The sequence below is a fragment of the Erythrolamprus reginae genome, chromosome 9 (assembly GCF_031021105.1).
Source record: "Erythrolamprus reginae isolate rEryReg1 chromosome 9, rEryReg1.hap1, whole genome shotgun sequence".
Taxonomy (NCBI): domain Eukaryota; kingdom Metazoa; phylum Chordata; class Lepidosauria; order Squamata; family Dipsadidae; genus Erythrolamprus; species Erythrolamprus reginae.
Window position 1 is genome coordinate 30,847,814 of NC_091958.1, and position 23,591 is coordinate 30,871,404.

At 41.4% G+C, this 23,591-nt stretch overlaps 1 protein-coding gene across 3 annotated transcripts in view; it reads left to right on the top strand.

Moving 5' to 3' along the window:
* Positions 1-23,591, top strand: part of PSME3IP1 (proteasome activator subunit 3 interacting protein 1) — a 68,721-nt gene that overhangs the window by 20,021 nt on the left and 25,109 nt on the right. For all 3 annotated transcript variants that reach the window (XM_070760759.1, XM_070760757.1, XM_070760760.1), the window contains 2 exons: positions 4,222-4,343; positions 10,068-10,198. In XM_070760759.1, coding sequence (XP_070616860.1) covers positions 4,222-4,343; positions 10,068-10,198 — 253 coding nt within the window. The remainder of the gene's footprint in view (positions 1-4,221; positions 4,344-10,067; positions 10,199-23,591) is intronic.

A 23,591-nucleotide genomic window follows, 5' to 3' on the forward strand; every position in this document is an offset into this window, starting at 1 on the left:
CCGGATGATCTACGGGGCCAACAGGACTTCAATAAGGTTTTTGCAGCAGCCCAATATGTAGCAGATGCTACTCTGCAATCATCTAGATTCGCAGCCAGGTCTGTAGCGGCCTCAACAACGGCCAGGAGACTCTTGTGGCTGCGCCCTTGGCAGGCGGGAGTAAGGCAAAAGTGGCAACTGGCCATGGGTCCATTAAAACGCGATCTTCTATTCGGAGACCTGCTGGAACCTCTCCTCACAGAGACTGCGGACAAGAAGAAAGTTCTGGGACCCACCACCAAGAAGGCCACGAAACCTCAGCCCTTTCGACGCCCAAGTCACCAACAGGATCAAGGTTTTGCCTGTCAAAGAAGTCCACGTCAGTATTCCCCTTGTTTTCGTTCCCAAACAAGAAATACCAGGGGCAGAGGGGCCTGCTCTCAAAGAGGATCCTCCTCAACGAGAGCTTCCAGAAAACCCAGATGGTAAGTCACACTCCTTTCCCATAGGCGGCCGCCTAGCTTGGTTCTCCTCCAGATGGCGCCGTTCCTGTAAGGACCCCTGGGTTATTGACACAGTGGAAAGGGGCCTCCATTTAGAGTTTATCTCCACTCCCCCTAAACGTTTTATTGCTTGCCCCTCTTCCATTTCTTCCCCATCTCATCTCCGAATGGAGGAAGCTATATTTCATTTGTTATCTATCAAAGCTATCCAACCTGTTCCCGCTTTCCAGAAAGGTCTAGGCTTCTACTCCATTTTCTTCATGGTCCCTAAGTCCTCTGGAGGTTGGAGAGCCATTTTAGACCTTAAAAATTTGAACCAGTTTATTATATATAGAAAATTCAAGATGCATTCCTTGTCATCCATTTTAGCCGCTATTCACCCTGGTGACTTCATGGTCTCATTAGATCTCACGGAAGCTTATCTCCATATTCCCATTGCAAGGAACCACAGAAAATTTTTACGCTTCGCCTTCCAGGGCAGGCACTACCAATATAAGGCCATGCCCTTTGGGCTCTCCTTGGCCCCTAGAGTCTTTACCAAGCTCTTGGGGACCTTGGCGGCTCATATCCGAGCCATGCCCATCCACATCTTATGTTATTTAGAGGACATTTTAATTCATGGAACCTCTAAAGAAGGCGTGGCTTCCAACCTTTCCATTACCATGTCGATCCTACAGGATCATGGTTTTTCCATCAATTTCAGTAAGAGTCAGCTCCGGCCATCTACTTCCATGTTGCATCTGGGAACCATCATTAACACAGAGATTTCCCAGGTTTTTCTCTCCTCTGAGATAAAACTTAGTATTCTGGAGCTTATTTCCCATATACGATCTCAGAGAAAGGTCTCCATCGTCACCCTGTCTTCTCTGCTGGGAAAGATGGTGTCCTGTATCGGCATTGTTCCCTGGACCCGTCTTCATGCCAGGGATTTGCAATGGCTTCTGTTACCATTCCAGAGATCGGGGAACAGCAACTCAACACGTCTCCTCTCCGTTCCACCCGCAATCCTAAGATCCCTTTTGTGGTGGACCTCCCCAGCCCTGGACAAGGGATCCCCCTTCAGGTGTCCAGACCAATTTGTTGTCACCACAGATGCCAGCCTATCGGGCTGGGGAGCCCATGCACAGGGCCTAATAGCCCAGGGCACATGGTCGGCGGAGGAAGCTTCCAGACCTATCAATTGGCTGGAATTGAGAGCCGTCTCTCTGGCCCTAAAGCAGTTCAAACCACACATCTCCAATCTGCATGTCCTGATCCTTACGGACAACATAGCCACAAAGAGCCATATTTGCAGGCAAGGAGGCACCAGGTCCAGAGCCCTGATGAGAGAAGCTCTGAAGTTAGGCCTCTGGGCAGAGAGACACCTCCAATCACTACAAGCCGACCACATATAGGGAGTCCTCAATGTACAAGCGGACTGGCTCTCTCGATCGACTCTAGATCCAGGAGAGTGGAGACTACATCCGGCTCTGTTTCAAGAGATATGTCACAGGTTCGGTCACCCATTGCTAGACCTGTTTGCGACCGAGGCCAACGCCCAGCTTCCTTGATTCATCTCCAGGTTTCCATCCCCAGGAGCAGAAGCGACAAATGCCCTCAGGATTCCCTGGCCCCAGGGGCTTCTATACGCCTTCCCTCCAATTCCAATTCTACCAGATGTGATCCACAAGATCATGCTAGAGAAGGCGCAGATAATCTTGATAGCCCCTCACTGGCCCCGCCGGCCCTGGTTCGCGGACCTCCAACACCTGTCCGTCCAGGACCCCTGGCGACTCCCCGTTTCGGAGGATATGTTGCAGCAGGGCGCCTCGCTCCATCCAGACCCGGAATGGTTCCACCTCACCGCCTGGCTATTATCAGGTGCGATCTAGACCTGCGAAGGTACGACCCGGACACAGTGGAAATCATCCTAAAGGCCAGAAGAGTTTCCACTAACAGGATCTATGATCATACCTGGTCCAAATTCCACCAATGGTGCTCGCAAAAGAACTTATCCCCCCTGTGTCTTCCCATACACAGGATAGTCGCCTTCCTCATGAGAGGTTTTCATCAAGGCCTTTCAGCCAGCACCCTCCGCCGTCACCTGGCAGCTATTTCCTCAGTCTTGGCAGGACCTCGCAGGCAGCCGCTCCGTTCCTTCCGGAAATTCAAGAATTTCTCAGAGGCATTTCAAGCCTCAGACCTTCTAAGGTCCACAGATATCCTTCATGGGACTTACCATGGGTTCTCCACTCCCTCACTCAGGCACCATACGAACCCCTGAGATCAGCGTCCTTCAGGTACCTATCCTTTAAGGTAGCATTCCTGGTGGCGATTACATCCGCCCAACGCATCTCTGAGTTGGCAGCTCTTTCAATCAGGCAGGATCTATGCCAGTTCCACCCGGACAAAGTAGTCCTGCGCTTGGACCCCACCTTTCTACCCAAGGTCAGTTCCATGTTCCATAGATCCCAGGATATTGTCTTACCTTCATTCTGTCTTAACCAGAACCACCATCTTGCGGTCAGATGGCATACCCTGGATCTCACCAGAGCGCTGAGAATCTACATCCAACGGACAAGACCCATTCGAAGGTCTGAAGCCCTCTTCGTGGCCTACCATCCCAGATCCATGGGATCCAAGGTATCCTCAACTGTAATAGGCCGTTGGATTAGAGGGACCATCTCAAAAGCTTATGAGTCAGCTTCCCTCTCCATACCAGGGAATATCACAGCACATTCCACAAGAAGTGCAGCCACATCTGCCGCATGGGTGACTCAGGCCTCTTTGGAAGAAGTCTGCAAAGCAGCCACTTGGGCCTCTCCAAATTCCTTCATAAGGCACTACAAAATTGACTCCTACGCTTCAGCGGATGCTGCCTTTGGCAGAAGGGTACTCCAATCCGTTATCTCTCACGATAGCGAACCTATCCCACCCTAGGGACTCATCTATTGGGTATGTCCCACGTGACTGCTGGACCCGCTCTTTTAGTACAGAGAATAGGCGTTGATTGCTTACCTGAACGCCTCTTCTCGTACGATGAGCGGGTACAGCAGTCACTTCCCTCCCTTCTGTGTTTTTCTCAACTTATGGTTATACCTTTAACCTGTCTTCCGTTCTTAACATGAGAGTTGAACATTATTGAGCCTTCACATCTGAGCCTAAGTCTACGGATTTGCGAATTCTGGGGAAGGTGCGGATCCAGCAGGCTTTTTAAAGACTAGGCTCAGTCCCATCGGATTGGACAGTGAGCAACCCACGTGACTGCTGTACCCGCTCATCGTATGAGAAGAGGCATTCAGGTAAGCAATCAACGCCTATTTTATCAATAATCTTCAGTAAAACCTGGAACAGTGGACGGAAGAAGGCTCTGCTGGAGCCCAAACCCAACAAAGGTGACATTTCCATAATTAATGCAATTCCATAGTCAGGCAAGCAAATTTACAAATCTACGGAGAGGGGCAGCATACAAATCTAATAAATAATAACAACAACAACAACAACAATAATAATAATAATAATAATAATAATAATAATATTAATCAATTGTCTGGAGTTCTTCAGAATCAGAGTTTGTAAGTTTGAAATAAGATCCAAACTCAAATGTGGCCCGTTGCACCTGAATGGGAGTTCCATCAAACAGGCTGTCCCATATCTTCCTAAGTGATAGAATAATTAAATAAACCATTCTGAAATGAGATGGCAGATATGCTGTAGCCAAATTTGTGGGTTTATCATAATTTTAGCTTGTTCTCTGCAGAAAATATGGTCAGGGGCCTGGATGAAGATGAATCTAAGTTCCTTGATGAAGTTTCTCAGCAGCAAGTCATGATAGAAAAGCAGCGTCACGAAGAAGACCTCAAGGAGTTGAACGAATACCGGATATCCTTGGCCTTGAAACGGGATGTGTCCGTCCTTCTATCTCTTTGCAGGGTTCAGAAGCAGCCATCAGCGTAATTCTGAGAAGCCCTGTTTCCGTCTTTGAACTCTTCGGAGTATTAAATTATTCTAAGGCAGGTGCCAAGTTTACATTATTGGTGTGAAAGGCATTTAAATTATTCCTCAATTTACCACCAGAATTGAGTCAAAACATTTAGGCAGCTAAGCAATTTTCTGTGTTAAGTGAGTTTTGCCCCATTATATGACCTTTTTTGCCACAGTTGTTAAATGAACCCTTTTATTTGTTAAGTCAGTAACCCGGTTGTTAAATGAATCTGGCTTCCCCATTGACTGTGATTGTCAGAAGTTTGCAAAAGGGGACCGAAGGATCCCGGGACACTGAAACCATCATAAATAAGAGTCAATTGCCAAGTGTCCAAATTTTGATCATGTGACCTTGGGGATGCTGCAACAGTCCTAAGAATGTAAAACGGTCATAAGTCACTTTTTTAAGTGCCGTTGTAACTCAGAGGTCACTAAATGAGTGGCTATTAGTTTAGTTGGGGTGAATAAGCTTTACTGCTGTGCCATGATGTGTCACATTTAAATTGTTTTGCTGCTTTAAATCTTTGGTCTGAGACAGTCAATACCATTTGATGTGAAAACAATATCCATACATTTATGTTCTTATCTATCACCATTTACACAATTTTATCATGAACTTTTAACATAGGTTAATAACATTGTACAGGTAGTCCCCCATTTTCAACCTTTTTTTAGCAATGGTTCAAAGTTACAGTGCAATGAAAAAAGTTATTTATGATCACTCCCACAAACATCATAACATAATCACATGATCAGCATTCTTGCACTTGGACTGCCTTTCTCCTTTGCAGGAAGCGTCAAATCTTTCCATCTCTGTGCCTACAGGTAGTCCTCGGCTTATGTCTGGTTGCTTAGTGACCATGTGAAGTTTGTTTGTTTATTTATTCAATTTTTTTATGCCACCCTTCTCCTTGGACTCTGGGTAGCTTACAACATGTTAGGAATAGCACTTTTTTGCCCCCATAATCTGGGTCCTCATTTTACCCACCTCGGAAGCATGGAAGGCTGAGTCAACCTTGAGCCGGTGATGAGATTTGAACTACTGACCTGCAGATCTAGCAGTCAGCTTTAATGGCCTGCAGTACTGCACTCTGCCCACTGTGCCACCTCAGCTCCAAAAGTTACACTAGACCTCACTAATTGCAATAGCTGCCTCCCTCTCTGTGGTCACGTGATTAAATTTTGGCCATTTGGCAACCAATTGGCATTTTTGACCCAAATTTATGACATAGTTTGCAGGTTTCCTTAGGTTTCAGCAGCAGCAACAACAAAAAAATTGTATTGGGTGGATTTTTTATTAGTTCAGGTAATAATGTAAGTAAAATCTAGTGGGGTAGGGGATGAAAAGCCACTGAATTCCTGATTGAGCCAGACGAAGCTTCTGAAGGGCTAAGGTTGTGTTGGCTGGTTTGACTAAGGCTCTGCTCTAAATTTTCCATGATTTCATCGTTTTATCTTTTGTTTGCTTAATTGTTTCCAGTTTCCATCTGTGACTTACCAATTCCTCTTCTGTGGGCTGTACATGACTACGCAGCATCTATGAAAAAGAAATGCTAGCAATTCTTTTTTCCCCCTGCAAACAATTTAGGGGGTTCATTATTTATCTCCTCTTCCCCAACCAATTTTTAGTCAAGATTTAATTGGAAGTACAGGTAATCCTTAACTTACAACCACAATTGGATCCAACATTTCTGTTGTTAAATGAAACATTTGTTACATTTGTTTTGCCCCTTTTTTATGACTTTCCACTAGCTCAAAGTCTGTAGAGCTTCTCAGTCATCCAGGTCATGGTTGTCCCAAAGGTGCATTTTCAGGAGGCAACTGGACTTTCTTGTTTTTTTCTTTGAAGACATTTCATTTTTCATCCAAGAAGCTTCTTCAGCTTTGACTTCATTGTGGAGAATGGAAGGATTTATATTCCATGCAGACACCTGGCCATTTGCATCCTTTTAGAGGGTCATTGAAGCACTTCGAGGCTTATCTTTGTCCTCAGGGTCACCTGAGTGGAGCTACTGCCTCCTGGAGTCTGCTATTTTTCCTCTCCATTCCTACTCCCACACCTTCAAAGGGTGTCCATCCCAAATTGTAGAGATTCTCAGTCATCCGGGTCATGGTCAAGGTGCATTTTCAGGAAGCAACTGGACCTTCCTTTATTAGTTGTAGTCAGTTTTATATGGCAGCGCTCATCTCCGGGTCCTCATTTGACCCACCTCGGAAGGATGGAAGGTTGAGTCAACCTTGAGCCAGTGATCAGATTTGAACTGCTGACCTGCAGATCTACAGTCAGCTTCAGTAGCACTCTACCTGCTGTGCCATTCCGGCTGAAGTCCACCCATCTTCAAGTGGCCACAGTTGAGAAACCCTGTTTTTAAGCCATTGACCCAGCACTGCTGAAGACATTTCTGTCATGTGGCCAGCATGACATCATGGCATAGCGCAAAGTGTATGGCGAAACGCTGTTACCTTCCCACCCAAATAGTACCAGATTATCTACATGCATTTACATGGGTTTGTTCTGACCCAGCCTGAGCAGAAACAAGAAACACTCCTTGTCACAAACCCCCCCCCTTTATTTATTTCCTGTGAATTAATATCAATTCACCCACCAAAAAATCCAGTCAATAGTCCTTCGAAGAGTTAACTGCAGTAACAAACCTTATCAGTTCCTAGTGAGCTCCCAAATGCAAAACTGCAAATTAAGTTCCGGCAAGCAGTTTCTGAGGTACGAAACACAATGAGCCAAATCTTCAGAAATCCGAACAGTTGTCTCCTACAACTGCCACTCCTTTTTCCTTCTATTTATTCCCCAGCCATAGAAGGGCCACCTAGCATCCACATGTGCCTTGCTTCTCTAATCAACTCCTCAATTGTTCTATGCGCATACGTGCCTCTGGAGCAGGCCCCAGCTGTTCTTCCTCCCCATGTAGCTCAGCCTCCCAAAGCAGCTGCCCCTCCGGTGGCTGGGAAATGTCTGACGGCCCTGGCTCTGTCTCTGTCTTTGATGCAGAGCATCCCTCCGAGCCTCCCCCAGACTCCCGAGGTTGACCACGTTCCTCTCCAACCTCTTCATTGTTTTAGTCTGCCGCCAGCTCTTTTAGGGGGCCATGGTGGCTCACGTGGTAAGACACGGAGCCTACACTAGGCTGAGATCGGCAGCTCAGTAGCTCGATTCCCGTGAGCTTATAAGTGACGTAGGGACGGCAAAGGAGCCTCCCCCAATTGCCTCCTGGCATTCAGACGTCCCGCAGGTAAAGATAATGCCCCCCCCCAAATCCTTTCACAGAGGCAACCGTCCACTCCAATGATCCCTGGCTAACGTGCGGCAGGCTCATGGTTTTGAACTGCTAGGTGGGCAGGGGCTGGGCAAGTGATGGGCAAATTCTTCAAATTCACCAAGGAAAACAGAATTAAAATTAAATTGCAAGTAGTCCTTCATTTACAAGTAGTTGCATAGTGAGTTTTTGAAGTTACATGGATCTCCCCAAAGTTACAACCCACTTTCAAAATTTGAACAGCCCACCCACTAACACACACACACCCTCCCAGTCATCTGACTGCAAGTTGGGCCCTCGGGAACTGGTCTGCATTTATGGCTGTTTGCAGTCTCCTGCAGTCTTGAAAGCCGGCATTTACTTTCAATTTTGGGCAAAAGCGGTCTGCAGCAAACCATGAATTCACTTTATATGACCTCAAGTGTTCATTTTAGAACCATTGCAAAAAAAAGTTAAAATCAGGTCAGTCACATCGCTATCTCGCATTACAGCCATCCTGTTTTATTACTGTGATAAGCAGGATCTGTTACAGTCGTAATTCAAGGATTACCTGTATGTGTGGAGGAACCACTTCCTCCTTTGTCTGAATACAAAGAGACATTTGGAGTTGGTGAGGCATCTTATTTATTTATTTATTTATTTATTTATTTATTTATTTATTAATTACATTTGCATGCTGCCCCTCTCCGCAGACTCTGGGTGGCTAACAACAGTAAAAAGACAACGTAAACAAATCTAATATTAAAAGATCTAAAAACCCCAATTTAAGAGATCAGTCGTACATACAGTCATACCATACATACATTTTATAAGCCTAGGGGAAGGGAATATTTCAATTCCCCCATGCCTGATGACAGAAGTGGGTTTTTAAGAGCTTATGAAAGGCAAGGAGGGTGGGGGCAACTCTGATATATGAGGGGAGTTGGTTCCATAGGGTTGGGGCCGCCACAGAGACGGCTCTTCCCCTGGGTCCCGCCAAATGACATTGTTTAGTCGAGGGGACCCGGAGAAGGCCAACTCTGTGGGACCTAACTGGTCGCTGGGATTCGTGCGGCAGAAGGCGGTCCCGGAGATATTCTGGTCCGATGCCATGAAGGGCTTTATAGGTCATAACCAACACTTTGAATTGTGGCCGGAAACCAATCGGCAACCAGTGCAGACTGCGGAGTGTTGGAGTAACATGGGCATATTTAGGAAAACCCATTATAGCTCTCGCAGCTGCATTCTGCACAATCTGGAGTTTCCGAACACTTTTCAAAGGTAGCCCCATGTAGAGAGCATTACAGTAGTTGAGCCTCGAGGTGATGAGGGCATGAGTGACTGTGAGCAATGACTCCCGGTCCAAATAGCGCTGCAACTGGTGCACTAGGCGAACCTGGGCAAACGTCCCCCTCACTACAGCTGAAAGATGTTTCTCTAATGTGAGTTGTGGATCGAGGAGGACGCCCAAGTTGCGGACCCTCTCTGAGGGGGTTAATAATTCTCCCCCCCCCCCCAGGGTAATGGACGGATAGATGGAATTGTCCTTGGGAGGCAAAACCCACAGCCACTCCGTCTTATCAGGGTTGAGTTTGAGTCTGTTGACACCCATCCAGACCCCAACAGCCTCCAGACACTGGCACATCACTTCCACTGCTTTGTTGACTGGACAAGGGGTGGAGATGTAAAGCTGGGTATCATCTGCATACTAATGATACTTCACCCCATGTCCTTGGATGATCTCACCCAGCGGTTTCATGTAGATATTAAATAGCAGGGTTCCATATTTTTGAGGTCAGTAAAATGAGGACCCAGATTGTTGGGGGCAATATGCTAACTCTGTAAACTGCTTAAAGAGGGCTGTAAAGCAGTATACAAGTTGAGCGCTATTGCCCTTCCTTTCATCTATCCATCAATCTGTCATCCATCCATTATGTGCAGTGGTTAGAATGCAGTATTCCCGGCCGACTGCCCACTGCCAAGAGTTCAATCTTAACCAGCTCACGGTTGACTTTTCTGTGGTCAATAAAATGAGGACCCAGATTGTTGGGGTCAATATACTGTTTCTATAAACTCCTTAGAGAGCTGTTAAAGCATTATGAAGTGGTATGTAAGACTTAAATGCTGCTGCTATTTTGACCTGTTTTCAATAAAGATCCTGCCCAGTGTTGGTTTGTGCATGCCAGAAGCAATTGCTAAGTAAGTATAGTGGGAAAGATGTAAGAAAAATAATAATAATAAAACTAGTGATTAATGCTTGTGGAACTTCAAATATGGTTATACAACAGTGTATAAAGCTGTAGCACAACGTTGTTGTATGTCTTCTGTGCTTCCCCCACTGCATTCTTTTTCTCCTTAACTTTGAGTTCACAACACTTTGTCAAAAGTCGGAGCAAGTGCTGACTTGAAGAAGGAAGCTGACAAGAAACTGTCGGTAAAATCAGAAAACAAGTGCAAATTCTCTCAGGCCAAGCTGTTGGTAGGAGCTGTGAAACACAGAAGGTATGTTTTGCAACTCGGTACTTTTGCCTCCGAGGCTCAGAATGGCAGCAGTAACAAAGCACTCAAGTCTTTGGACTTTTCCATGCAGTAAACTAATTAAATTACTCACAGTCGCTCATACCTTAGTCACTTCCCATCTTGACTATTGCAATGCACTCTACATGGGGCTGCCCTTGAAGAGCATCTGGAAGCTCCACTTAGTTCAAAATTCAGCTGCTTGTATGGTTTCCGGCATAGTCTGGTGTGCACATGAGTCACCTCTCCGTGGGAGCTCCGTAGGCTGCCAATTTGCTTCTGGGTACAATTCAAGGTGTTGGTTGTCACCTTTAAAGCTCTTCATGGTTCAGGATCAGATTATCTGAAGGACCATCTTTTCCCAGTCACATCCACCTGACCCAGCAGAGAGGGGAGGTGGGGAATGCTGCAGGTCCCAACCCCGAGGGAGATACCAGAAGAAGTTCGGACCCAGAAGAAGGGCCTTCTGTGTAGTGGCTCCTCTGGAACATCATTCCCCCTGCCTACCTTGGCACTCTTCTGAAAAGCATTGAAGATCTATATTTTCTATTTTATTCAGTTTTATTAGTGTTTTAATTATTAGTACTCTTAATTATTAATTAATTTATATTTTAACTAAATTATTGGGTTTTTTTAAAAAAATGATGGATAGTTGGGGTGGGTGTAGTATGTATGGAATGAATGAATGGGATGGGTGGGGTTACAATGTGGGTGAGATGAGTGGGAATGATGTAAATAATATATTTGGCCTACCTGGTGCTGGAGAGGCAGGAGGGGGGAGGGCACCTATTTCTGTGGTGGCAGAGGGTCAGGATATTCCGGTGTTGCTGGGGAGAGGCAGATATGGCGGGAACCACAGAAATAACTGTTCCAGGGGAAGGAGGGATCACTTTTTAATAACGATCCCTTGTTCCGGCTCCGTGAGCTCAACCCAGAATACTGGTGACGACTGTAATTTATTTATTTATTTATTTATTATTTAGATTTGTATGCCGCCCCTCTCCGAAGACTGGCCCTGGGCTCAAGCTGCTGCTACTCAATGCCAGGTCGATGGTAAATAAAGCTCTCCTCATCCGGGACTTGATCCTGGATGAGGAGGCTGACCTGGCATGTGTAACTGAAACCTGGCTGGGCGGGCCTGGAGGGAGGAGTTCCTCTCTCTGAAATTTGCCAAGCCGGGTTTCAGATATGGCATCAACCTCGACCCCAGGGAATGGGGGGAGGAGTCGCTATTATAGCCAGGGAGAGCCTTTGCCTACATAGACTCATTGCCCCAGAGATTGCGGGTTGTGAGTCCCTCCTGTTGAAGTTGGACTTAGGGGTTCAGGTGGGCTTGTTGCTAATGTACCTGCCTCCCAGCTGTGTGGCGCAAGCCCTGCCTGTGCTACTCGAGGAGGTAGCTGGGCTGGCGGTGGGGTTCCCTAGACTTATTGTCTTGGGGGACCTCAACCTGCCATCGCTCGGCGAATCCTCTGGACTGGCACAGGAGTTCAGGGCCACCATGACAGCCATGGACCTGACCCAAGTAGTACAGGGTCCGACTCACGAGGGGGGGCACGCACCCGACATGGTATTCCTCTCTGAGCAACTGAGTAATGGTCCAGGAGGGAAGTGTTTTTAATAGGAAAGTGAACACAAGAACAAGGGGACACAATCTGAAGTTAGTTGGGGGGAAGATCAAAAGCAACATGAGAAAATATTATTTTACTGAAAGAGTAGTAGATCCTTGGAACAAACTTCCAGCAGATGTGGTAGATAAATCCACAGTAACTGAATTTAAACATGCCTGGGATAAACATATATCCATCCTAAGATAAAATACAGAAAATAGTATAAGGGCAGACTAGATGGACCATGAGGTCTTTTTCTGCCGTCAGACTTCTATGTTTCTATGAGATTAAGGGGCTTAGAAGTGTTGCCGTTGTCATGGTCGGACCATTTTCTACTACGGGTTGACTTCCTGGCTCCAATCCTTCCCCGCAGGGAGGCAGAACCGATTAGGTTGTTCCGCCCCAGACGCCTGATGGATCCAGAAGGCTTTCATAAGGCGCTTGGGGTTATTCCAGATACACTTGTCCACAGTTTGGCAGAGTCTCTGGCTGAGGCCCTTGACCGAATTGCGCCGTTTAGACCTCTCTGCGGCACTAATATTATTGTTATTAGTCGCCCCGAGTCTGCGGAGAGAACTACTTGCCTTTGTTAAAACTAAGTACAACTTTCTTTTTTTCAACTTTAAGATTATAGTGTGGTGTTTCTACTTTTTCTTTTTTGTTATTCATTTTTTAAATAGATTTTTCTTTTTTTTTCTAAATAAAAATTAAAGACTGATTTGGTAATTATCTGAGTGGATGGAGTAAAATATATTAATGAATTGAATAAATGAACTTATGAGCTGAACTGAAATTACGTTATTGGAATGAAATTATATTGAAGCTATAATTATTTGGAATAAATTTTGGACTGCTTATTTCATTTTCCTATTTTTAAAATTTTGCCTTTATTTTTTTATTTTTTCAATTTTTCTCCTTTTTGGACTTGGTGGGACTATTTTTTTGCATGATATTAGAGGCGTAAGGATATTTTTCATATTTTTCTTTTCCTCTTTCTTTTTACAAAATGAGACCTGGACTTTATTTTTATAATTATTTGAATTTGGAAATTATATTGGACACTGGTTTTGGATTTATATTCTTTGGATATTCTTATTAAAGCATAACTCAAATTTGGTTCACTTGGACTTATTAGAACTTTTTGGATTTTTTTTCTTAAATTTTTGATATTTTTTCCCTTTTTTTCTCCTTTTCCTTTTAATTCAAAGTGGGATTATTATTATTATTTGACTATTTTTTTGTTATCTTTTCATATTTTTAGAATATTAGAAACAATCTTTTAAATAAATCTTTCCTTTTTCTTTTAAACAAATCTGTAATAGGTTTTTCCTTCCTTTTCTCTTCTTTTTTCTTCTCTCTCTTTTACCTATTTCTTCTTTCTTAATTTTTATAAAAAAAATTCATTAGAATTATATTATATATTATATTATATTTCTATTTTTCTTAATAATTAACTATGTGCTAGAAGCTTTGTTTTCTTCCCTTCCCCACCTGATCCCCCTCTCCAGGAGTTTAAGATCTTAGAGGACTGAATTACTTTCTTCTTCTTTTTTTCTCACTATTCTTTCCTTTTAATTAACTTAAATAATCAGTTATTGTATTAAAAGAATTGAATTGATATTTTTTTTTTCTGCTTAATAGTATTATAGAAATAAATTTTCTTCTCTCTCCTGTACTTAAAAATATTAAGAATATATAAGACATTGATTTAAGTAACTGCTAAATAAAGTAGAAATTTTGGAATATGAAAGGTTCTTACAGGGCACAAAGTGCGTCTTCAGTGACAACAACAACACGGAAACAAACAACTACTCCTGCTTCGACTACAGCCCCTACGCCCAAAGTTTCTCCAACTTCATCACCACTACAACAAAGGACCATTACTACAATGCTGGCCAAAGAGAAAGAAAAAGAAAAGCCACCTATGGACTCTAATTTCCAGACTATTCAAGAGGCACTAGCAGGCATTCAAGAGCTTGTACAAACGACACAAACTCAGACAAAAACTCAACTTGACACGAACAAAGAAGAAATGAAAATGTATCTACAAGAAACGAAGCAAGAAATGAGACAAGAAATAAAGAAGATGAAAGATGAGATTAAAAAAGAAATTGCTGAACTCAAAACTGAACTAAATGTGGTCAAAGGAAATGTTGCCGAAATGGATGGAAATATAAAAGTGATGCAACAAAACTTATAAGACAATGAAAAAAGAATACAAATGACAGAAGGAAAAATTCAAATCATGGGACAGAGTGAAAGAATATGAGTCTTAAAAATATTTGCATCTAATGGTGATTTAACTGTGTTTTAGATTTAACTGTGTTTAAGACATTGTGATATTAAGATACTAAGGACATTAAGAAATTAGTATCTCTGCGGGCTGCAACTATGCAGCCCGCAGAGATTTTGATATAGCAATAACCAACCTAGAACTCCAATCCGCATCACATGGTCTGAGGTTCCAAAATATTGATGAAGAAAGAGATGAAGACTTATCCGCAAAAATGGCAGAAGTCATAGGAGGCATCATGCAGGCGGATCCAGCAGAATTGATAAGAGAAATCGATGAAGTCTACCAAGTCCAGACTGGCTATGCAAGACGCCATAACTTACCCAGAGAAGTTCATATTAAGTTTTCAAGAAGAATCATCAAATACGAGATACTCAGATTGACAAAAAATGAGAACTTTCAACACAATGGGAAAGAAATCATGATTCTCAAACAAGTCCCGAAGAGAGTTCGAGAGAGTAGAAGAGAATACTACTTTCTTACAAGCATTTTGATCAGAAAGAACATTGTTTTCAGATGGTTGGTACCAGAAGGTTTGACTCTAACTTGGCAATCAACGAGAGTGAAAATAGAAAACGTGGAACAAGCAAGATCTTTCCTAGCACGCAGCGGATTGGTTAGGATTGAACAAATTCGGATAGAACCAAAGAGTAGCGATGATACGATGGAGGCTACAGGTGGCAGAGGGGAAGAATCACTGGCAGTGGAGCAGAAACAAACACAGGCTTCACAGGAGCTAATTTTGGAAACCCGACTTCGAGAACCAAAAGAAGTTAAAAGGTACTACAAATAAAGATGACACAAGATTTGAAAATATTTTCAGTTAACGTAAATGGATTGAACAACCCGAGGAAAAGAAATCAAGTATTAAATAAACTTATGAAACAAAAAGCTCAGATAAATATTTTACAAGAAGTTCATATTAAAAAATCAAAACGAAGTGTACTTAAAAACTCAAAATTGGGGAAATTATATACTAGCTTGGCAAATCAAAAGAAAAGAAGTGTAACAATGTATGTTGACGAATTAATTGAATCTAAAGAAATATATAATGACAGTGATGGAAGGATGTTAATAGTGCAATTAGATTTAGAAACAAAACCTCTTGTAATTGTCTCAATTTATGCACCAAATGATAATCAAAAACAATTCTATAAAGACCTGCATGAAAAAATTAATGAATTATCAATTGAAAACATGATAATAATAGGGGACTTCAATGCAATTTCAGATGACCAAATGGATTATACTGGGAAAAGAAAAGGGGAAAAAAAGGTAATTTTACCTGGGACGTTCTGGAAAATGAGTACGGAATTATCATTAAAAGATGTATGGCGAGAACAACACCTAAAAGATAAACAATATACTTTTTACTCTAACCCGCACAAGACTTGGTCTAGAATTGATATGGCCTGGGCCCCTGCCCATATAATGGAACAAATTAGTAAAATAGAAATAGAGACAAATACCCCTTATCCATATATTGGAAAGGTAAAAGGAAAATAAATAATTGGACAGTGAACAGAACTATAATAAAAGACCCAGAGTACAAAAAATGGATAGAAAAAGAATTAAGAGTTTTTTCTTAAAATAAATAAAAATACCGATACTACCCCTCAAAACCTATGGGACACAACTAAAGCATATATACGCGGGTTAACAATATCATTTGTAGCAAAAAAAAATAGAGGGAAAAATGCTATGAAAAATTATTAGGAGAACTTAATAGACTAGAAATGTTAATGCAAAAAGAGGACAAGGATGACAAGCTAAAAAATCAGAGAGAATTAATAAGATATAAATTGAGATTAATAGAACAAGAACCAATTGTAGAAAAGATAAAAAGAGCAAAACAAGAATATTTTGAACATGTGAATAAACCCGGAAGATGGTCGGCATATAAATTAAGAAAAGAGAGAGAAAATAGAATTATAAAAAAGTTGATAGATTCAAAGGGTATAACAAAACATAGAATAGAAGATAAAAAGGAAATAGTATTGGAATTTTATAAACAATTATATAAGAAAGAAGAAATAAGTGAGGATTTAATTTTCAAATATTTGGAAAAAATAGAGCTACCTGTATTAACCGAAACACAACAGCAAAGATTAAATAAACCAATTACAGACATGGAATTAAAACAATCTACAATGAAACAAAAAAATAATAAAGCTACTGGCCCAGATGCAATACCAGCCGAATTTTATAAATTGGACACAGAAATACTTTTCTCAAATATGCTTGAGACATATAATCAAATATTGATAGAAGGCAAACTACCAAAAACATGGTCAGAAACTTTAATAACTTTAATACATAAAGCTGACACGGAAAAAGAAAAAATTAAAAATTATAGACCTATTTCATTATTAAACATAGATTATAAAATTTTTATATCAATATTTGCTAATAGACTTAAAAGTATCATAAATAATATGATACATAGTGATCAAAACAGATTTTTACCAGGAAGACAAATCAAAAATAATTTAAGAATAATAGTAAATACATTAGAATATTATGAGCAACATCCAGAAAAGCAAATGGCGCTTATATTTTTGGATGTGAAAAAGGCATTTGATAATGTAGATTGGAACTTTATGAAAGTACAGTGATCCCTCGAGTATCGTGAGGGTTACGTTCCAAGACCCCTCGCGATACTTGATTTTTCGCGATATAGTGGTGCGGGAGTAAAAACACCATCTGCGCATGCGCACCCTTTTTCCATGGCCGCGCATGCGCAGATGGTGGAGTTTGCGTGGGCGGCGGGGAAGATCCAGGGAAGGTTTCTTCGGCCGCCCAGCAGCTGATCTGCTCGGCAGCGCTGCAGCAGCAAGGAGCCGAAGATCGGGGTTTCCCCTTTGCGTGGGCGGCGGGGAAGACCCAGGGAAGGTTTCTTCGGCCGCCCAGCAGCTGATCTGCTCAGCAGCGCCGCAGCAGCGAGGAGCCGAAGATCGGGGTTTCCCCGCCGCCCACGCAAAGGGGAAACCCCGATCTTCGGCTCCTCGCTGCTGCCCGCCCGCCGCTCACCCGCCCGCCTGCCGCCCCCCGCTCAAGAGCAAGAGGGGGAGAGATAGAGAAAGAGAGAGAAGGAAAGAAAGAGATGAGAGAGGGAGGAAGAGAGTGTGAGAGAGGAAGAAGCAAGATAGAGAAAGAGAGAGAGAAAGAAAGATGAGAAAGGAAGAGAGTGACGTCATCGGGTGGGAAAAATCGCAATATAGCGTTTCGCGAAGATCGAGATCGCGAAAATCGAGGGATCACTGTACAACTAAACAAGATGGAGGTAGGAACAAAGTTCTTTAACATAATAGACGCTATATATTCAGAACAAACAGCTAAAATTATAATAAATAGTGAACAGACCGAAAAAGTAGATACACAACGAGGAGTAAGACAAGGTTGTCCAATATCGCCACTATTATTTATTTTAACATTAGAGCCATTATTGATAAAAATAAGAGCAGATAAGGAAATAAAAGGATTGAGGATTAAAAAAGAAACTTACAAAACACAAGCATTCACAGATGATGTGATGTTTGTTTTGGAGGAACCAACAAAATCTATTTTAAACTTAATAAATTCAATTGAAGAATATGGGAAAGTCGTAAGATTGAAAATAAACAAAGAAAAGACGCAGATATTAACAAAAAATATGGCTGAAACACAAAGAAAGTATTTAGGAGATTTATCAAACATGAAAATCACAAAAAAATTGAAATATCTAGGGATATGGATGACCTCCAAAGTTGTATCTCTGATAAATGATAACTATCTAAAATTATTAAGTCATATTAAAAAAGATTTAGAAATATGGAGTAATTTATAACTATCATTGGTAGGAAGAATCTCTACAATTAAAATGAATATCCTTCCTAAAATCTTGTTTCTTTTTCAAGTTATCCCAATAAACCCGGGATCGAAATTTTTTGTTGAATTAAATAAGATAATAAAAAAAATTATTTGGCAAGGTAAAAAATCAAGAATAAAACAAAATTCATTAGAAGATCGTAAGGAAAGAGGAGGCCTTGGCCTCCCAAACTGGAAATTATATTATCACGCCACCGCCTTGACATGGATAAAAGAATGGTTGACCCTAGAAAACCAAAGGATGCTCAACCTAGAAGGCCACGACCTGATGGTTGGTTGGCATGCATTTATATGGTATGATAAATTAAAAACACATTCATATTTTAAAAATAATATTAGGAAAGCATTGATAGAAGTATGGAATGAAATAAAGAAGAACCATTTTTTGGTATTGCCAGAATGGGTTTCATCCATTGAAGCTATCACACACCCGAATCTTAAAGAAAAAGGTAAGACTTGGAAATACAGGGATTTGTTAGATAATCAATTTAAATTAAGAACAAAACAAGAATTACATGATTTAGGTATTGACTTAGATTGGTGGCAATATATGCAGATCAGTTCTAGATATCAAACAGATGTAAAGATTTATACTTTAAAAAAAGAAAATAATGCACTGAGCAAATTATTATTTCATAATCAAGCAAAAATAATTGGAAATGTGTATAAATACTTATTAAATTATAGAACGATAGGTTGGATATTGAAAGACAATATGATTAGTTGGTGAAAAAAATTAGGCAAAGAGATAAACTTAGATACATGGGAAAAGATATGGATGTATAATTGGAAAATAACAAAATCAATTTCCTTTAAAGAAAACCAAATTAAGATGTTTTACAGATGGCACCTTCCACCATATAGAATTTCTAAAATGTTTCCATCTGTATCGCCTATTTGTTGGAAATGTAAAAAAGAAATTGGTACATATTATCATGCGTGGTGGACGTGTTCTGAGGCAAAAATATTTTGGAACAAAGTAGAGAATTGGATAAAAAATCTCCTGAATTCTTTTTATTGGGTATTTCAAACACAAGGTACAAAAAAGAAACTTATTATTTAATGATACATATTGGTTGCGGCTAGAATAGTATTTGCACAGAAATGGAAAGAAAAGACAATACCAAAAGACACTGAAGTATTTAAAAAAATCATAGAATGTGCAGAACTAGATATGATGACCAAACGTTTAAATAATCAAACTGAAACAGAATTTTATAAAATATGGAATAAAGTATATGACTGGTGGAATTTTAAAAATGGTATTAATAATTAACTATAAGATAGAATGAAATAGTATATAGTATAACTAACTTAGAAATGTATATTCTTTCATTTCTCTTTTTTTTGTATTACTAATAATTTCTCCCCTTTCCTTTTGTATAAGTATACAGTGATCCCCCGCTCATTGCGAGGGTTCCGTTCCAGGACCCCCCGCAACGAGCGGGTTTTCGCGAAGTAGCGCTGCGGAAGTAAAAACACCATCTGCGCATGTGCAGATGGTGTTTTTACTTCCGCAGCGCTAGCGAGGAGCCGAAGATTGGGGGCGGCGCGGCTGTTTTAAAACGTCGCCGCCGGCATGGGGGGCTTGCCAGCACCCCCCGGACCCCCAACCCGGGTTTGGGGGGCTGCTAGGAAGCCCCCCATGCCGGCGGCGACGTTTTAAAACAGCCGTGCCGCCCCCAATCTTCGGCTCCTCGCTAGCGGGCAGGCAGGCGGCGGACAAGCCGTTCGCTGGCGCTGCTCGCTCGCGCTTCCCAGCTGAGTCCTGAAGCGAATTCGCTTCAGGACTCAGGTGGAAAGCAGCGAGCGCTAGCGAACGGCTTGTCCGCCGCCCGCTTGGCGTCCCGCGCCCACGCCGTTCATTCTCGCCGCTTTCCACCTGAGTCCTGAAGCGAATTCGCTTCAGGACTCAGGTGGGAAGCGGCGAGAATGAACGGCGTGGGCGCTAGTGCTCGCTCTCGCCGCTTTCCAGCTGAGTCCTGAAGCGAATTCGCTTCAGGACTCAGCTGGAAAGCGGCGAGAATGAACGGCGTGGGCGCGGGACGCCGAGCGGGCGGCGGACAAGCCGTTCGCTAGCGCTCGCTCTCGCCGCTTTCCACCTGAGTCCTGAAGCGAATTCGCTTCAGGACTCAGGTGGGAAGCGGCGAGAATGAACGGCGTGGGCGGGCGAAGGGCGGGCGGCAGCGAGGAGTTTGCGTGGGCGGTGGGGAAACTCCTTGCTGATGCCCGCCGCTCGCCCTCCCGCCAGCAAGAGGGGGAAGACCCAGGGAAGCCGCCCAGCAGCTGATCTGCCGGGCGCCATCTACGCATGTGTGCCCATAGAAAAAAAGGGCACGCATGCGCAGATGGTGTTTTGACTTCCGGGTTCAAAAATCGCAAATTACCCTGTTCGCAATGGTTGGGGACGCAATAACCGGGGGATCACTGTAGAATATTTTAAAATATAAAGAAATTTAATTAATAAGTTTAATATTATAAATATAGAGTTGAATCCAACAAGTATGTAACTTACATGTGTGGCATTTCTGCTTTGATCTGACTACAGTTACCGTATATACTCGAGTATAAGCCGACCCGAGTATAAGCCGAGGCACCAATTTTTGCCACAAAAACTGGGAAAACGTATTGACCCGAGTATAAGCCGAGGTTAGAAAATGCAGTGGCTACTGGTAACTTATAAAAATGGAAAACAATAAAATTACATTAATTGAGACATGTTTTAGAATATTTATTTTAAAGAAAACCAGTAAACTAGCTCTGTAAATTTAAAAGAGGGTAAACAAATTAACAATATTAACAATAAATTAAAAAGTAAAAAAAGTAGCTCGATCAGGAACAAAGCTAAAACCTAAGAGTTAAAATCCTTCAAAACTGGATTCCTTCTCATCATTAATTGGATTTACATTATTGTTCTGTTTTTATATATGCTGTGAGCCACCCTGAGTCCTTGGAGAGGGATTGCATACAAATCCAATTAAATAAACAAACAAACAAATAAGTGTATCCAAAGAAGAGCTTCAGCACTAGCTGCTGTGAGGTTATCAGCATAGAAAACCAAATAGATAGATAGATAGATAGATAGATAGATAGATAGATAGATAGATAGATAGATAGATAGATAGAAATAGATAGATAGATAGATAGATATAGATAGAAAGATAGATAGACAGACAGACAGACAGAAAAATAGATAGATAGATAGATAGATAGATAGAAATAGATAGATAGATAGATAGATATAGATAGAAAGATAGATAGACAGACAGAAAAATAGATAGATAGATAGATAGAAATAGATAGATAGATAGATATAGATAGAAAGATAGACAGACAGACAGAAAAATAGATAGATAGATAGATAGATAGAAATAGATAGATAGATAGATAGATAGATAGATAGATATAGATAGAAAGATAGATAGACAGACAGACAGACAGAAAAATAGATAGATAGATAGATAGATAGAAATAGATAGATAGATAGATAGATAGATATAGATAGAAAGATAGATAGACAGACAGACAGATAGAAAAATAGATAGATAGATAGATAGATAGATAGAAATAGATACAGATAGATAGATAGATAGATAGAAAGAAAAATAGTTAGATAGAAAAATAGATAGATAGAAATAGATACAGATAGATAGATAGATGATAGATAGATAGAAAGAAAAATAGTTAGATAGAAAAATAGATAGATAGAAATAGATACAGATAGATAGATAGATGATAGATAGATAGATAGATAGACAGATAGATATAAAGATAGACAGACAGATAGAAAAATAGATAGATAGATAGATAGATAGATAGAAAGAAATAGATACAGATAGATAGATAGATAGAAAAATAGATAGATAGAAAAATAGATAGATAGATAGACAGATAGAAAAAGAATTCCTGTCTAGCTCTGCCTCATAACACATTATTAGATCCTATCCAAGCAACGACAACAACTACCACAAAATACCATTTTTTAAACAGTTTAAATCCTTTCAAAGGAGGGGGAGGAGAATCTGACAACAGGGGGCCTTTTTAATCCGACTCACCATTGCAAATGGCTGCCTTCTTTGCTTGAGGTAGGGAGAGGAACTACAGCGTGCCAGAGGGGACAAAAGCTGGTGCCTCCTCGCTCTGGCTCAAGCAATGGCGCCCTCGTGTGGTGACTTTGTCAATGACCCGAGTATAAGCCGAGGCTGTGTTTTTCAGCTCATTTTTGGGGCTAAAAAACTCGGCTTATACTCGAGTATATACGGTAGGTTTTTTTTATATTTCTGTATTAGTTAGACTTCTAAGGCAAGCGGAGCAATGGTAGCTCCTTAAATGTTTAGTGTTGTATGTCCTTGTCTGTCTTTTTTAAAATCAATAAAAATATTTTTAAATAAATAAATATATAAATATATAAATAAATAAATAAATCTGGTTCTGCCACTGGGCCTGGAGATAACAAGGTGGGATCTGCTGTCACCAGCAAGACCAAAGTTCATTGCATTCTTCCATTGGTAGCGATCTTTCGAGGGAGTGTTTTCGGAGCCGGTTCTGGAGAAAGAGAAAGCAGTTCTGGCTCCAAAGATGTTTGTGGGCATTATCTAACACACATGGAGTCAACCGGCTTCACTTAACACTCCCAGCAATAATGACAAGAGATTGTTAAAGGCCCAACTATCGCTTGGGCGAAAAATTTGGGACAAAACATTCACCTAGCCGACTGGGAGGAATCATGGTATACCAACTATAAAATTACAAAATCTGTTGCATACAAAGAAAATTATTATAAGATATTCTATAGATGGTATCTATCCTCTACAAGATTGGCTAAAATTTATCCAAAAGTAAACAATACATGATGGAAATGCAATAAGGAGACCGGCACCTTCTTTCACTTACGGTGATCTTGTCACAAAGCAAAAAGATTTTGGAACATGATACATAATACTAGAAATTACAAAGGAAAAAATTGAATTCATCCCTGAAGGCATGCTATTAGGAATATGGAAGAAAAATAATAACTGTGGCGGGAATATCATATGCCTAACTATATGACCATTAGATTTGTACTGTTTTGTTATTGTTGTGAGCCGCCCCGAGTCTTCGGAGAGGGTCAGCATAGAAATCTAATCAATTATTATTGTTATTGTTGTTATCATTGTTGTTATTATGTCAATACAACGCAGCAAACAAGATCACTATGCTGGATTTCGTATTTCATCACCAGTCGGGCGCTTCCAAAGCACCTAGGACTGCGCGCTGTAGCGGTGAATTATGTTTGCCGATCCCAGTAAAGCGGCCTTTTGCAATTGACAGGTGGAGATTTTGTCAATTCCGATGGTTTTCAAATGTCCGCTGAGATCCTTTGGCACTGCGCCCAGCGTGCCAAGTACCACTGGGACCACTTTCACTGGCTTATGCCAGACTCGTTGCAGCTCGATTTTTAGATCTTCGTATTTCACTAATTTCTCTAGCTGCTTCTCAATTCTACTATCTCCTGGGATTGCGATGTCGATGATCCATACTTTCTTTTTCTCCACAATCAGGATATCTGGTGTGTTATGCTTCAGAATTCGGTCAGTCTGAAGTTGGAAGTCCCACAGTAGTTTTGCTT